Below are 15,941 nucleotides of genomic sequence, written 5' to 3' on the forward strand. Positions count from 1 at the left end.
CCTGGGGGATTTAATAGCTCAAAGATGCCTCTAATCTCGGTGCAAACTCTGCCTTGCTTTAAGTCTAATCTAACTGCAGACATCAATACATAAAAACAAAAGCTCATAATTGCTCCGAGGTTTTTTTCTCAACTCCCATTAAAACAGTTTTCAAACATTTTGCTGTCCTATGCTGATCTTTATAAAGGTCTCTTCAGACGCATGGACACTGAGACCCAAAACACAAACAGGCTAAACATTGCTCTAAGTGCACAAAAGCCAAAACTGATTAAGCTACATTTTAAGTAACCTTTCTCAAGTACATGAGTAATTTGCAGTGACATTTTAAGTTTACCTGATGCTGTGTGTCAAAACAAAATGTTCTCACAGCAAAGACTGTGTTTTAACAAAAAAACATTACAGTCCTGGACACGAATTTAGTCCTTGCAAACATGAGGCCTTGGCTAGACAGAGCTAAAAGGTTCTTGAGCAAGGATGGCTGCACAGGGTGTGTCAAAGCTTCCATGAGTGGCTTGTTCAGCAGCTTGTGGTTTCTGGTATCCAGAGAGAACGTTACTGCACTGAGAAATGTTGCAATGCAAAGCCTCTTCTCCTAACCCTTCTACAGCCTACGAGACTATTATAAAAATTGCATACTACAATAAACATATTAATTAACCAGCTGAGTTGGATTTTTGTTCTAGAGATATTATAGCTTCATGATCTGGGTCTTAAGATGCCCAAGCCCAACTAATCTACATATCAAGCGCCAAAGCACTTTATTTTTTAGCAATCTTATTATCAAAACAACTCTCTATATGAATGCAAAATTCAGACTTAATGTTCTTTACCTGGTGACTCAAAGTATCTAAGAGTAACTTCCTGAGTTTTCACTTCTCCAGCCACATTTTTTGCCATGCACTGGTAAATGCCTTGGTCTGTTTCTTGAGTATTTTGAATCATCAACGTGCCATCATCTAGCAAGTTTAGACGGGAATCTTCTTTCATACTGAGCTCATTACTGAGAAGAAAAGGATCTGCTAGAGTTAAACCTTTAAATCACAAGTGCAGAAAACTGCCAAATAATAAAATCCAGGAGATAAATTACCCAAAACAATTTATACAATATATATTTCCCCAAAATAATTTGTGGGGAAAAAAACCATATTACTTTGTTAAAAATAATGGAACTTTACATTTTCTCCTAAAGAGAAGAGGAAAAACAAATCATGAAACTATTTTGCTTGTGAAATGCAAGTAATGCATCTTCAAAACAAAAAGTTAAAATAATTTTATGAGGAAAAGCTTACAGGGAAAAAAACCCCAATGAACAAATACACATATCTGGTCTTTAAAAGGCTGTTCTAGTTGGCAAAACAATTAAAACTGTTTCCACTGGAAGTATGTCATGGAAGTTCAATATTCAAGATACTTTCTGTTAGGAGAGAGGTTAGTTGCTATAAAACCATCTTTGTGCCAACCTCTGCCTGGATTGTTCAAGAAGCACTAATAAATTTGATTATATTTTGTACTGTTTAAAATGTAAGTTAAGGTCAGGTTTTCAGGTTAGGTCATGCATGAAAAGTTTCTGTGATGTAACCTAAGAAGTCTTAGGGGGTTTTATTAAAGGAACTGTTTCTCAGTCTCCCTCTCACTACATGATGAAGAAAGCACAGAGGAGGGATGAGATCACACCTCCTATGTACAAAACCCAGCCTACTGATCTATTCAACATACTGCTCAACAGGCTTTTGACTGAAATCTGGCCATATTCAACTAGCTTGCAAACAGCTTTGCTCTCATTCATACAGCCAGGAAACAAGCCAGAGTCAATAATCGCTCACCCCAAGCTCAAGTTTCTTCTTATAACTCATATGTGTATTCTGAATACGTTTTCTTTGTGTATTATAAGTACATGAGCCAGAGAAAATTCTAAAGAAATAATTATACCATTTGAGTTCAAGGCTCTATTCTTGACATACTCCATAAATGCTGCACTTTTGCTGCACAAGGGGTTCTCACTGACATCAGCAGAAAGATATAGAACCAGGACTCTAAACCATGCCATTTCATCAGCAAGTGACTAACTAAAATGCTTTATAGAAACTGTAAGGGATTTATGTTCCAGGTCAGGTTTGTATAAGAGCATTATTAAACCAAAGTCTGATTTACTGATGGTAAACTCACAGTTCATGTGTCCATTGTCAGTTCACACCAGTTTAAGGGGGTGATATGCTGGCACAAGGCTGGTTCAGCTGTGCTGTGCCCAGTGCAGCTGGAGGGAGCCAGGCTCTGGGCACAGCCTGAGCAGTCACTCCACAGCAGGCTGGCCCTTGGGCTGTTTAAAGGTAGTCACCCTTTACAGAACTTTCTCCAAACTTGTAAGCAGTGAAGGAAAGAGATGAAGTAGGTTGCCCAGACAACCTGTGCTATCTCCACCCTCAGAGGCTTTTAAGACCCATCTGGATAAAGCAATCTGGTATAATCCTGCTTTGAGCAGAAGGCTGCACTGGAGACCTCCTCCAACCTGAATTACACTACAGTCTTATGATATAAAGACTTGCCTGCCCTCCATGTATTGTTTTGAGGAGGCTGGAAACAGATGTCTCTCTCCTCTCCTGGGACAGAGCTCAACCTTGAAGGAAGATATCTCTGAGGAGCTAGGGCTCCAGAAAGAGTTCTCTGAAACTTTAATTGTATCCAGCTGGAGTCCTTAAAAAAAGTACCTTTTTCTCCACCCCAAAACATATGCAAATGCTAAGTAATCCACAGTCTGGACATACAACATGTCCACATGTCCTGGTACTTATATATAAATGCTTTAGTATTACAGGTGTGAGCAGCTTTGCAGGTGTACTACAGCTGAACATCTTACAAATAGTACTAGAGTAATAATACTTTCTAGTTTCCAGCTCTTAAATGTTTAGAAATATTAATAAAAAGCAATGGGCCATCATTACTTCATATGCTTGTTTTAATTATAGCATGTTTTTGCTGTAACTATTTCATATATTACCATATATAGCACATGGACATGCACCCAGAAATGTACATACAGACAGGCAAATGTAATTACAAGAAGTTTCTCTCTTCCTCTTTCAAACTTACTTGTTTCGAAGCCAGATAATTTCTGGTTTAGGATTGCCTTCAGCCCTGCAAGTGAAGTACACTGTATTCCCTGAGGTAACGTCCACATCCTGAGGCTCTGATGTAATTCTTGGCCTCTCTATATCAACAATAAAACACACAAGGAACTCTTACTTATTTTAAAACTACTAAAAACTGGTAAATAAAAATGTTTCCACATATCTTGTAAAAAATATTCGTCACAAATGTTTTGACTTAAAATATGTATATGCTTAGTCAGGATTAACTGCACTTTTCCCTGTGCAAAAGTGACTGTGGGATTTCTGACCTCCTTCATTGTTCCTTAGGACCTTTCAGCAGACTGGAAATAGATTGTGCAAATTTGTATCAGGTTCTAAAGCAGCTGTTTTATTTATTTGAACAGAGATTCAAATTGCCTATGAAGGAAAAACTTTAAAGCAGCAAGCACAAGTGCCATTTAAAATAACTTCCTCTAGATAAGTATCAGTGCCTAGCCTGCCTCACAGCATAATTTGTACAGCTTGCTTCCTGCCGTTTCCATATTCAGGCTCCTTGGATGTGCAAAGGGCTGGTAGGATGCCATGTGCATTATTCTTGCATCAAATTCCCTTTGTGCTATCTTTTTCAAGAACCTTGTAGATGCTTATGGTCAGTTCTCAGGATCAGAATTATATCCAACACATGACCAAAAGGAAAATTTACTTATTTTATACCTTGGCTTCATTATGTGAGTAGGCAGGCAAATGCCCATAGCTTGATGAGAAATCTGCATTTTGATTTCAGAACACAAGAGGTACTTGGACAAGTCACAGGGTGCCCATGGGGCCAAGTTTTTATACCACTAGAGTGAAGAACTATACACAAACAAAAGGATTACAAAGGTGCTTTTCCATTAATCCTCAGTGGCAGAGGATTCCAGTGCCTGTGTGAAGTACTCCTAATAATTATAGGTGAGTAAAAAAAAATTCAGTGACCCAACCCCAACTCCTACATCAGAAAATGATTTTAAAAGCCAGAACTGTGTCACCAGGGGAAATTCAATGAAGATTATTTCTTTCCTTTCCCTCATATAGAAGGGAATAAATGACACCAAATAATATTAATGCAACACCATAGACCCTAGATGACAATCTTGTCATGATCAGAACTGAAATATAAAAGGGAAAAATAAACTCCTTCAGGATAATCACCTTTCGTTCTTCAAGGGGAAATTTCAAACATGGTTATATTTGTTTCATTAGATAGGCTCAAGGGTAAAAGCAATCAATGCTGTCAGAAGCACACAAAACCAGAAAAGGAACATGGAAATATTTCTAGAAATAACCAAAATTATCTAGAGGTGGTCAGTGTTTAACACAACAATAAATTCTAACTCCCCCCAATACAGTTTAGGTACATGCAGCCCATTACAAATAAGCCATCAGGAAGTGGCAAACCCACCGCAGTTCAATTCTTCTGGTGTTATTGTGGCCACGGATCTTCCCTGGATCCTCCGAGGGTACTCACAGGTGGCTGCTGCCTGCGCGTTACCCGACTCCGCGTACGCCTTCAGCAGCTCCGCCAGCCACAGGATCTCACAGTCGCAGTGGAGAGCGTTCGAGTCCAAACGCCTGCACAAAACAAGGAGCAGCCACAGCCCCGTTAGCAAGCCTCAGCCATTTCTCTAGGATCAACATGCTCTGTAAATGGAGCAATGCCTTTATCTGTGAATACAGACAACAGGCAACATGCAATACAGGTGATGGTTACTTGCTTACAGGCATTCTGGGAGTTTTTATTAGAAGAATGCATGTTATTTTTACTGCCCAAAGAACAATCTGTGTATATTATTTAGTCTATAAGACAATGATTACAAATAATTCCAATACAGGAAATAAACTTCAGTCAGTAACTAAAGAAAATAGATATAAAACAATCTATGCACATAAACAACAGGAGCACAGTTAAGAAAAAAATATTTAATATTTAAAACAATTACACCACAAAAGGCATTTACAAGGAAGATAAATATTGCAAGAGAAGATACAATCTAATTCTGTTATTTAATGTTTCATTGGTTCAATAATAATTCACTTACAGTCTCTTCATAGATTCTAAGTGGCTAAATGTTCCAGGAATCAAATGAGCTATTCTGTTGTTATGCAAAAACCTGTTAAAAACACAGAAATATGCATGTAATAATTCAGATTTTGTGATGCATTAATTTCATTTACATAATTCTGGAAGTTTTCAAGAAAAATGAATCTAAGAAAATTTAAGAAAAAAAAATTGAACCTGTTCAGCAATTCATTGTCTGGTATTTTTTAAGTGGCCTCCAAGGTATACTTGGGTATGTGGGGAAAAAGAAGTCATAAGTAACTACAAGGAAGGGAGTTCATAAGCATTCAAATTAGAAATCAAAAAGGTCCTAAATAAATAGTCTAGTTCTTTATTCATAACATTTATTTTAGGTCAAACATTGATAACAGATCTTTGGGAAGTAGTTTTGCAAAAGAAAAATAAACCACAGGCAATGCTCACTTCTGCATGCCTCTAAGGTCAGCCTCGCCAAAGTGCTCTTGGAAAGACTACGTAGTAGTTACAGCAAAAAAAAATTAATTCAAAACCATTTATGGGAATGATAAAAATATTATTTTTTAGTTTAAAATGATTGATTTAATTCAAACAAGGAAGCAAGCTGTCTTCTGAATCTTACCCCAAGAAAAACAAACTTACAGCCTTTCAAGTTTTGGAAGATGAGTAAAGGATTCAGGTTCCAATGTTTCTATTTGATTAAAGTGCAGATACCTGAAAATATGTTAAACAAAAAGAAAAATACTGAAACAATTTTCTTGGTGAAATATTTTAAAGAACTTATTGTTTCCATAACATTTACAGATCTAAATGACCATAGTGATGTAGCAGCTTTTTTCTGTTACCATCTGAATCTCATACTTGAATCTGAGAAAGAGAAGACATGACAAAGACGTGTTTGCAGATCACTGTATTGAGTGTGTGTGTGTATATATATAAGCAAAAAAGCCTCTTATTGCTTTGGAGATAATACTTTGAATGCTATTTTGCCAACTCTGATGTTCATTGTATGCATGCTTGAAACAATTTATCAGAAAAATAAAATTATTATTTTTTAATAGGAAAAATGTTAGCGGTCATTTAGAAAACTTTTACAGTTTCCAGCACAATAACATTTTTCATGGCCAAATGTTTTCATTTCCATTAATGAAAATGTCAAAAGATGCTGAGAAATCTTCTCTAGCCCACAAACACTAACATTTAAAGCTGTGAATGTTCTCAAAACCAAATTTGTAATATAAACCCAAGTTTGACTAATTTGACTTTAGACAAAGGGCTTCCTAGCAACTGGTGCTGTTTGATGCTCTCTTGATGCTTATGCAACCTATTAACATTACACAACAATAAATCCACACAGCTGTTAATGCTGTAAAATTGACAAAGTTAACATAACAAGACAATTAACCAGACTATTAACCTGTAACTTGTGAAAATGGACTGCAAAGGCAGGATCATTCCAGCATCTACTATTTTGTAGAGCTACCCCTGAACCTTGCAGATGAGAAAACAAGATGTACTGGCTAAGAATGGCACAAGAGACTGTGAAAATTATTTATAGACTTTGGATCTTGATTATATCCAAATGTATTCAAAATCCTTTAAGTTTCGTATTTGACCTCTGACAAAGTCAGGAACCTCTGGAGAATGTGTATATACAGAAATCACTGTGGTCTGAAGAACAAAAAGTCCTGTCATTTAAAAACGGTAAGAACAACTCCGTATTTGACCTCTGACAAAGTCAGGAACCTCTGGAGAATGTGTATATACAGAAATCACTGTGGTCTGAAGAACAAAAAAAACAGTAAGAACAACTCTGAGCTCAATATCTCCTGAAACACCAATCCCTCAGCACGACAAGGACAAGGACATGGGGACTAGCCCATGCTGAGCCAGATGGTGGCTGGGCAGAGAGAAAAGTGATGATTGCAGCCAGGCCCTTGCAGGGATCCCTGGAAGGCGCGTGCAGGGGAAGCCAGGCACGTGCCTGGCAGCCTCCCAGGGCAAGCGCGAGCCAGCGAGCGATGCCAGGGAGCAGTGAATGGGGAGCACAGAAAAAGGCAATAAATCAGCACGGGCGTGACCAAGCACATCAGAGTGTCAAGCCTGCCTGCTGCCAGTGCAGTGCCACAGAGTGTCTTGAGCACACAGTATGGTCTTGTTAGCCTGAAGAACCAAGAACCGCATCACCTTGGTGGGAACTGCCTGTTTTCATCTCCCCTTTAAAAATACAGGGTGATTTCTTCTAAATTAAAAAGACAGATCTCAAAGGCAGATATTTCCTGCAAGATTCATTCAATTTGCCAGCAGAGAGAAGAGAGACCTCAGAGAGGAAGGACTGGCAGGACAAGGACTGGGCATGGCCCAGCCAGGAGGTGAGCAGGCACCCCTTGCCAGGAGCCAGGGCTCTGCTCGTCCACCTTCCAGGATCAGCAGCATTTGGGAGGGAGCAAGGCAAAGTGGCAATCACTGCAATGAAAGAGTACAAAGGGAAAAACCAGGCACAACTATGGGGTTTGTTATCTCCAAAGCAGCTTTTGTTTTAGAAAAAAAATTACAAACACTACTTCTTTTGCAGGCAGCAGTAATTTTTTTCCTTTTTAACTTCTTTAATTCTTGCATTTTTATGCCTCATGAGCACCCTGCAAACACATCTCTTTATATTCCAAATAAATAAGCTCTTGCACTTCTTTGGCGTTGACAAGGCAAGATTTGTAGGCACCCTTATTTGAACAAAAATAACATTGGTAAAAGCAGACCCATTAAGTCACACAACCCCTTCTTCAGGGCCACAAATCAGGGTGAAACTAGAAAGAGAGAAAAAGAAAGAATATCTCTCTCAGATAGTTTAAGTAGTATATACATTGCAAAACTCAGAGCTGCAGCCCATAATGACTGTTCGTTCAGACTATTAGAATTACAGATGTAATCAATGTGTGCCTGACAAGTCATCTTGTTTTTCCAAACAAATAAAAAAAAATTTTCTGTTATAAACCTTGCCTTGTTTACAAGCTCACACCCTTGCAGATACAATAATTCAGGTACTGAAGAACCTTTTAACAGCTAACTACACCTCATCAGATATCATGCTGTCTAAAGTAGCTCAAAAAAATCAAATCATGAAATCCATCTGGAAAATACTCTTAACTGCTTCACGATAGTTGGGTACACAAGTTAATTGGGTTTTGCAGGTCTTTAAATTATGATCTAAAAAACTCCTGAGCAACTTATCGCACAATTTATTAATAGAACAAGGTGTTAAATATCTGGCCAAAATAATTTGTAATTCAGAATAAATAGATGCAGAAACAGGATTGCATTTTAAATATACAGTAAAGAGAATAAAAAAAATCCTGGGCATTATGACCTACACTTTAATCCCATTTTATCACTTTTATTATTTTCTTCTAGGTACCACAATAAAGTTTTGTAAAGGTATATTTAAATATTTTAATTAATATGGTAATGTCTTGGACTTAAAATTCACTCTAAAGGTAACCATATTCAGGAAGTACTCTCACACTGGCATATCTTTATAGGCATATTTTGTGTTCAGAGTGCAAAGCACTAAAAATAGTAGTATCATGTAATAAGTTAGATATTTTAAAGACTTTCAGAATGGAAATTGAAAGAAAAAGCATGCAAGAGTGATTTTTAAATACCTACATGTCTTTCTTTTCTTTTTTAATTCTAAACTCACTATCTAGAATTAAATAAAAGGAAAGGAAATACTAATAGGGAAAAGAAGTCCAAATGAAACACCTCAAGTAGAAGATTAAGATTGTATTAAATAAGCATGGTATATATTGTCTTTCTTATTATTAATCTTGTAGGACAAAAGTTTACAGTGAAATTCAGTCCCAGTGGCATTTTTCACAGCACTAAATTTAGGATTATATCTTATGTAGCTTTGTAATTTTCATAGGTGAGGACTTTTATTAAATAAGCCAATTGTTCATTTTCTAATAGCATCATCACATCTTTGGGGAAATACTTACCCACTAGCTGAGTATAATCTATGCTCATAATATTTAAACAGCATGTTTGCCCTTTTGATTATTTGAATGAGAATGAACAAACATATATTATCAAAGAGCTTTCCCTGCTCAGGAACAAGTAGCAGCCTTAAACCACAAGGAAGAATATTTAAATTTATGTTGTGATAATGATATAAAATATTGCAACAGGATACTTAAAGAGATTATGGAATCCTCACTGAAAACTTTTAAAATAAGGCTAGACAAGTGTCTGTTTCCAGTTTGCGGTCCCTAGCTGATCTTATTGTAGAATAATAAGTATTAACTTCTCAAGGCCCCTGTCATACCTCTTGGGTTCCTTTGTTTGTTTATTAATTAATTATCTGACATAGAGTCATGCAAATCAGGAACTTGTCATATAAAACAAGAAAATAATTCACAACACATCAAAAATACTGAAAACTGAATTGAGGTAATTAGACTTAATATAACAAACTGTATCACTATATGTTAGTTAAGGTTTTTGTCTATTAATTCCCCCTAAATATGTATATGTGTACATAAACTACATCACAACTAATAACAGCTTATAAAGAACAAAATTAGTATGTTAATGCAAAAGTTAAAAGAAAATGCATAACTGGAATTAGGTAAACAGATTTAAATAATTCCATTAAGATTTGGGGATGCCACTAGTTAAATAGTGGAGAGTACACTTTTTGTCCCTGATACATAAGCTGAGATCTCAAAAATGTGATAGAAATTTGGAAAGCAAGCAATGTATACACATCTGGAAATGGACTCCATTTAGAGGTAGATCTTGGGATCCAAACTCACGACCTCCCCAGCAGGGAAGGTGCTTTTGTGACATTTCAGGTGGGATTCAGTTGCCAAGCCCAGGCACAGACACACCGAGCAGTCCAAGCCCAGGCACAGCCCTCCTTGCCTTTCGGGTGTTCTGTCTGCCTTCCGGCTGCTGCTCTGAAAAAATGCAAGTTTCCTGCAGCTTTCTGCTGTCTGTGCCAGACCCAAACATATGTATTGCAGATTTAACAGTGTCTAAACTGGTACTAAGCAGCTACTTTTCATCAGCTGACTGTCTCCCTTCATGCCCAGCCACAGATGAGAAGTTAGGTGATGAAATATGTACGGCTCAGCGCGTTCAAGTACCTAAAACTGCCAATTTTTCTTCAAAATTTACCCTAGCAAAACCAGGTTTCAAGATCTGATTCCAAGATCTTATTCCCTTGGCAGAAATTTCCAAAGGAAAAGCTATTTTGACTACATCAGCAGCTAAGAATTCTGCTTCAGAGATTTAAGGAGGAACCTGCCAGCTGCAGTAAATACTTGGAGGTTTTATCCCTTATACATGAAACAGTACATTTAGCTTTTAGTTAGTTAATTACATTTAACTACATTTATTTTCTGGCAACAACATCAATCACCAAAAATGTGTTTACTTTGCTGTTCAGGTATTTTTTAAAAGCAACTATCAGTTGAATTCTGCTTCAGTGGAGTAGAAGAAATTGCTGTGAAACAAGTCATTCCCTGAAATGTGGTCCACAGTGTCTACTTCTGAGAACTCTGCTGAGCACTGAGAACAGCATTTGGCTGAGTTAACACAACCAGTAGCAAAATGTGTTCAATAACTTGTGGCCACAGAGACCTCAAATGCAGAAACATTGATTTAGTACCATCAATACAGTTCAAAACTGAAACTAGGACACTTAGAAACTTGTTTGCCAAAGGTAACTCTTGTCTTGTTAGCAGTTTTTCTCCAAAGCTAATGTGATAAAACAGACCCCGTAGAGTCAGAACATATTTTTATGCTAAAGATGCATAAATGCCAAATCTCTCCTAAACTAAAAATCTCAAAGTGTACTCTCCATTAAATTTATTTCTGTGCCTGCCACTGGCTTCACGTGTTCCTATTTTCCCTCCTGGCGAGCTCTCTGTTTAGGAGAAGCAGATGAGCACTAAAATTCTGTACCTGCTCCCATTCCCCAGCAGCTGCAGGTGCTGACATGGCACACAGGCAGGCAATGAGCAGTGACTCTGCCATGCTCCATTTCCAATCTTCCCAGCTAGAGATGAGACTTAAGCCCTAAGTCTGAATCTCAATTTCATACTGAATAATGGGGATGTCTCAAAAGTTTGAGATTAAGCTGATACAGTGTGACATCACTGTGGGCAGAGAGGCTTTTAACTGCCTCAAAGAGGAAAAGTGCATTCAGAAGATGTTAATATTCCAAACTGATTTCTGTTTTTCAGTAATAACATAGAACAACAGGAAAAAAGAACACAAGAAAAAAGGACATATATTGCCAGTTGCAGCATTTGAGCTTTTGCACGGGGAAAAACACTATTTTGGAAATATCAGTAATTCAGTAAATGGGCCTCTGTATTCCAAATTCTACACAGAAATTATGTATTGCTATTAGCATAAAAGTAAGCCCTACCAGTTGCTGTCAATATGGTGCAGTAATAATTTCTAGAGTAAAGGAGAAGGAAGAGAAAGGCATTAAGGAAAAAATTTACATATTTATATACCTTTTATAATTAACACTTCTGTTTTACATAGAAGCTCCTCCTTCAAAAGGCATCTATTTCACTCTAAAAGAAGCATGTATGATTTTGTACCCATATGAAGTGTCATTTTATTTAATATATACTCTGTTTCTACCATTAGGGGTTTACAGGAACAAGGCAACTGGTATGTACAGAACACTTGTAATACAATGATACTTTTCAGGAGTTTAAAAATTTATATTCAGCTCCCATTGGTTTACTACTGTTACTTGGTAGTCAAACTGTAAAACAACTACACATTTACAGCTTTTTCCTTTGTCTCAACATTATCATAATGAATGCAGAGCAATGTTCTCTGATCATACAGTAATAGAATTGTTAAGGCTAGAAAAGACATTTAGGATTTTCAAGTCTAACCATCAGCCTAGCACCATTATCATGTTCATCACTAAACTATGACCTCAAAGTGCTATATTCAGTCATTTCTTGAACACTTCCAGGAAGTGTGACTCCACTGCTTCCCAAAGCAGTTTCAATGCTTTATCACCCTCTCCATTAAAACATTTTTCCTAATAACAATCTAAAGCTCTCCTGGTGCAACTTCAGACCATTTCCTCTTGTTACCTGGGAGAAGAGACCACTCCCCAAATCACTATAACCTCATTTCAAGTAGTGGTAGAGAGAAATTAGGTCTCCACTGAGCCTCCTTTTCCCCAGACCAAACAACCCCCGCTCACTCAGCTGCTCCTCACAGGATTTGTGCTCCAGCCCCTTCACTCACTTTACTGCCCTTCTCATGCCAGCAATTCAATGTCTCTCCTATAGTGATTATAAAACAAAACATAGTTGAACTTAATGGAATCAATACAACTGGGTTTTGTCATGCTTAGGTCTGTATTTTTCATTCTTTTTCAGTAGTAATTATTCTACATTATGCAGGAAAAGAAGTATGATTTTAATTGACCTTTCTGGAGGACATTACTGAAACATCTACATTGCAAATTATTAACTTCCTTATTTTTTAAACATGTGTATCTTTATGTGGCAATAATTAACATACATAAATTATAGCAAGGTTTTTATTAAAAAAACTATTCTTGTTTCAAAGTGTAACAAAAGAGGATTGAACTTGCAGAGGCAAATTCAGCTTTAGTTATGCTGCATAAAACAAAATAATGGCTGTAGTGAAAGGAAGTAAGATACTATAAAAACCTGCAGAAATGAAAGCAGAATCTATCTCTAAGCAATACACATTAGTTTTCAACATTTCCCACAATAATTCTCCTTTGTCAAAGCTATGTAACAATGTACAGGGACATCAGGAATGCAAATCACAAATAAAAGACAAACATAGAAATGAGGAATTTGACACAGATATCAATTGGGGTTTTTTCACATGCAAATGATTATGGGGCTCTCTGCCCAACCCAGGGATGCAGACGTGCAGAGCATGCAGGTAGGATGTACGGATCAAGGCGTGCACTTTTCCTCTGCAGGGGAACCATGGAGATGACAGCACAGAAGAGAAAAGGCACTTACAGTTGTTCTAGAGAGGCAAGTCCTTTAAATGCTTGCCTGTCAATTGACTGGATTTCATTCTTGTACAAATAGCTGAAACAAGAAACAATCAGTAATATTAGTACACAAACAAGAGCTACATGAAGGTGGAAAAGAAGAATTAAGTTGACACGTGAAGACAGTTTTTCAACTACATATTAGAAAAAATAATACAAATCAAAAACTAAAAACATAAAAATATTCTGTCCTTGAGATTTCATCCCAAATGACTACTAGAAAAGACAAAAGTCTCGGGCCTTAAAGGCCCTGAGGCTAAGACCCAGATGGACTTGGGCTTCTGAGTGTTCATGGCACTACTTACTGGATTTTTGTCCCTTGTTTTCTTGATTGGTTTGCCAAAAGTCAAAATAAATTCAACTCAGTGGGACAGAATTGCATTAGAAGTGCCTTTACCAGAACACACCAGGGATGGCACTGGCCTCTTGTTTTCTTTAAAATATCTCATTTGAATACTGGTGCACATATTCAAATTAGGATAGAGTGAGTCTTTTACTGGACTTGGAAAACAAACAGTGAGAAATTTCTGTAACTCCACATGAGTCACCTTTGGAATATTCACAAAAAAATACAAGTGAGAATATTGATATCACATCTGTAAAGCAGCACTGTATATTTGTTTTATCACTGTGTAGAAGATGGACATTAGGTCCCCATTGATAATCTATAATATAAACAGAATACACATGCACAGTATCAGTATGATCACATGTGCTGTCTACAACTTTTTTTACATAATTAAAATAAATCAGGGGGGATCAGTGTATGTGTTCATGTTCATCATGCTCTTAGCAACAAGGATGGTTTAGTGAGGGCGTATTGGAGAAAAATCACACAGTTTAGCTGATGACTATAGTTTCTGCATGGAGGCAGCAAATGAAAATACTTTGGGGGTTCAGCGTCAGTTGCTCTTTTTGTGTTAGGATAGGAACAGGTTTGTGGTTAAGAACTTTTTCACAATTATTTGACAAATGATTTGAAACTCAGTTAATCAGGCATGGGTTTCCATGGAAAGGGGATGAAGAGACTTTGTACCACAAATGACTTTATTAGCAGGCATCTTATTAGTAGTGGTTTTGGGTTTTCTATTATTACAGTTTTCAGTAACTTACTGGAAATATTGCAAACTTCTTTTGGTGCAACAGAAAAAATACTGGCTCTGCTGGAGGTGGTGGCAGTTTTTACACTGATGTGACAATGGGCAACATTTCACAATAGGCCCTAACAAGGAAAGAAGTTGTATGTATTTGATATTCAACCAATGACAGCTTTGGGGAACAATAAGGAGTAGTATCCTTCCTTTGAATCTAAATCAACTTTTCCAATGCACTGCTTGCTGACAATTCAACACATTACTATACAGAGATTCCTGTGTGCTTTTTTGACATAGATATGCACCTGAATAAAAAAGCAGAGTTCTTCCAAGAATAGGTAACATGGAAGTAAAAATTTCTGAGGTTTTTAAAATATTCAAAACTAAAAAAATTACTGTTATGTGAAATTACTGTAAAAACTTTGAAAATAATTTTAAAACAGTGATTTTATATGTGGAACTGGTTTTTATTCTATTTGAACAAAAAATATTTAATGAGTATTAAAATATTTGTTTTGGCTCGATTTACCAATTCATTTGAGGATCACAGTCATTACAGTTTTCTCTCCTTAATTTTCCTCTCTGATATTAAATTCCTATCTTATTTTCCCCCCGAGAATTTTAAACACACCTTTTCACTCCTTAGAAAAATTTGAGGACTGATCAGCTGAAGTGTTATTTATCTTTCTTAATACACTTAATTCCACTTGGCAGTGTGGAAATCTCTCTTATTTCTGAGTACTAAACTTCTGGTCAGACCAGAGAACCAAATGGGCTTAGACAGTTTTGAAAACTGCCCTCAGTTAATTATCTCCTTTTGGCATTTCAACAATTTTATTCAAAAATCTGAATTAATCCGATTTTTTTTAAGTTTTACCACAACCATTCATATAACTTTTATTTAGTCTCTGCAGACAGAAGAAGGAGGAGTGTGAAAACTGGAGCTGAGTTAGACTGGGATAATGGCTGCAGTACTGCAGATTTTGCCACCACACTGCAGGGAAGGGAGCAGCCTTTAGCAGTTCTTACCGAGCCACTGCAGTGAGCCTTTACTTTGTGTTTTCAGCTTTAAATGAGAGCTTTTTCCATTCTAACCAGAAAACCCTCAGCTGCAGGAAACTCAACCAACTTCAGTCAACCATATCCTCCCTCCACAGAGAAACCCCAGCAACCTCAGGTCTACATGTTCTATGACAAATGTGTTAACCAGACTTCCATTTAATTGTGTAGCTATTTCACTAAGGACAACAGAAAGAAAAACACATAATTATTTGCCTAATGGACAGAGACATGACAGAATATAAAGTACAAATAAGCATCATTCACAAAAAAAATTTGTCCTTCTAAAATTGTAGCATGCACATACAGTGTTATAGAAGTAAAAATTGTAAACACTGCTAAATTTTAACAAACATTCTCAAAATTTATTTGTTACATTATCGGAAAACAAATGTAGTACAATTATGGAAAAAAATATTTATCATTTAATTTACCTAAAAACTGAATATTAGAATTTTACAGGAGATGAATAAACAGTAGATTGAGATGAAAAAAGATATATTCTATTAAGATATTAAATTATTTTTGGACAATTAATAATATCTATTTTT

At 36.6% G+C, this 15,941-nt stretch overlaps 1 protein-coding gene across 3 annotated transcripts in view; it reads right to left on the reverse strand.

Moving 5' to 3' along the window:
• The window catches only part of PXDN (peroxidasin), an 85,175-nt gene that overhangs the window by 36,444 nt on the left and 32,790 nt on the right, over positions 1–15,941 (reverse strand). For all 3 annotated transcript variants that reach the window (XR_005628198.1, XM_039715608.1, XM_039715609.1), the window contains exons 4-9: positions 13,203–13,274; positions 5,803–5,874; positions 5,165–5,236; positions 4,528–4,697; positions 3,088–3,205; positions 831–1,000 (exon numbers count right to left, since the gene is read on the reverse strand). Coding sequence is in view for 2 of the 3 variants with exons in the window: in XM_039715608.1 (XP_039571542.1) it covers positions 831–1,000; positions 3,088–3,205; positions 4,528–4,697; positions 5,165–5,236; positions 5,803–5,874; positions 13,203–13,274 (674 nt within the window). In the remaining variant the exon portion in view is untranslated. The remainder of the gene's footprint in view (positions 1–830; positions 1,001–3,087; positions 3,206–4,527; positions 4,698–5,164; positions 5,237–5,802; positions 5,875–13,202; positions 13,275–15,941) is intronic.

The sequence above is a fragment of the Passer montanus genome, unplaced genomic scaffold, assembly GCF_014805655.1.
Source record: "Passer montanus isolate IOZ18808 unplaced genomic scaffold, ASM1480565v1 scaffold34, whole genome shotgun sequence".
Taxonomy (NCBI): Eukaryota; Metazoa; Chordata; class Aves; order Passeriformes; family Passeridae; genus Passer; species Passer montanus.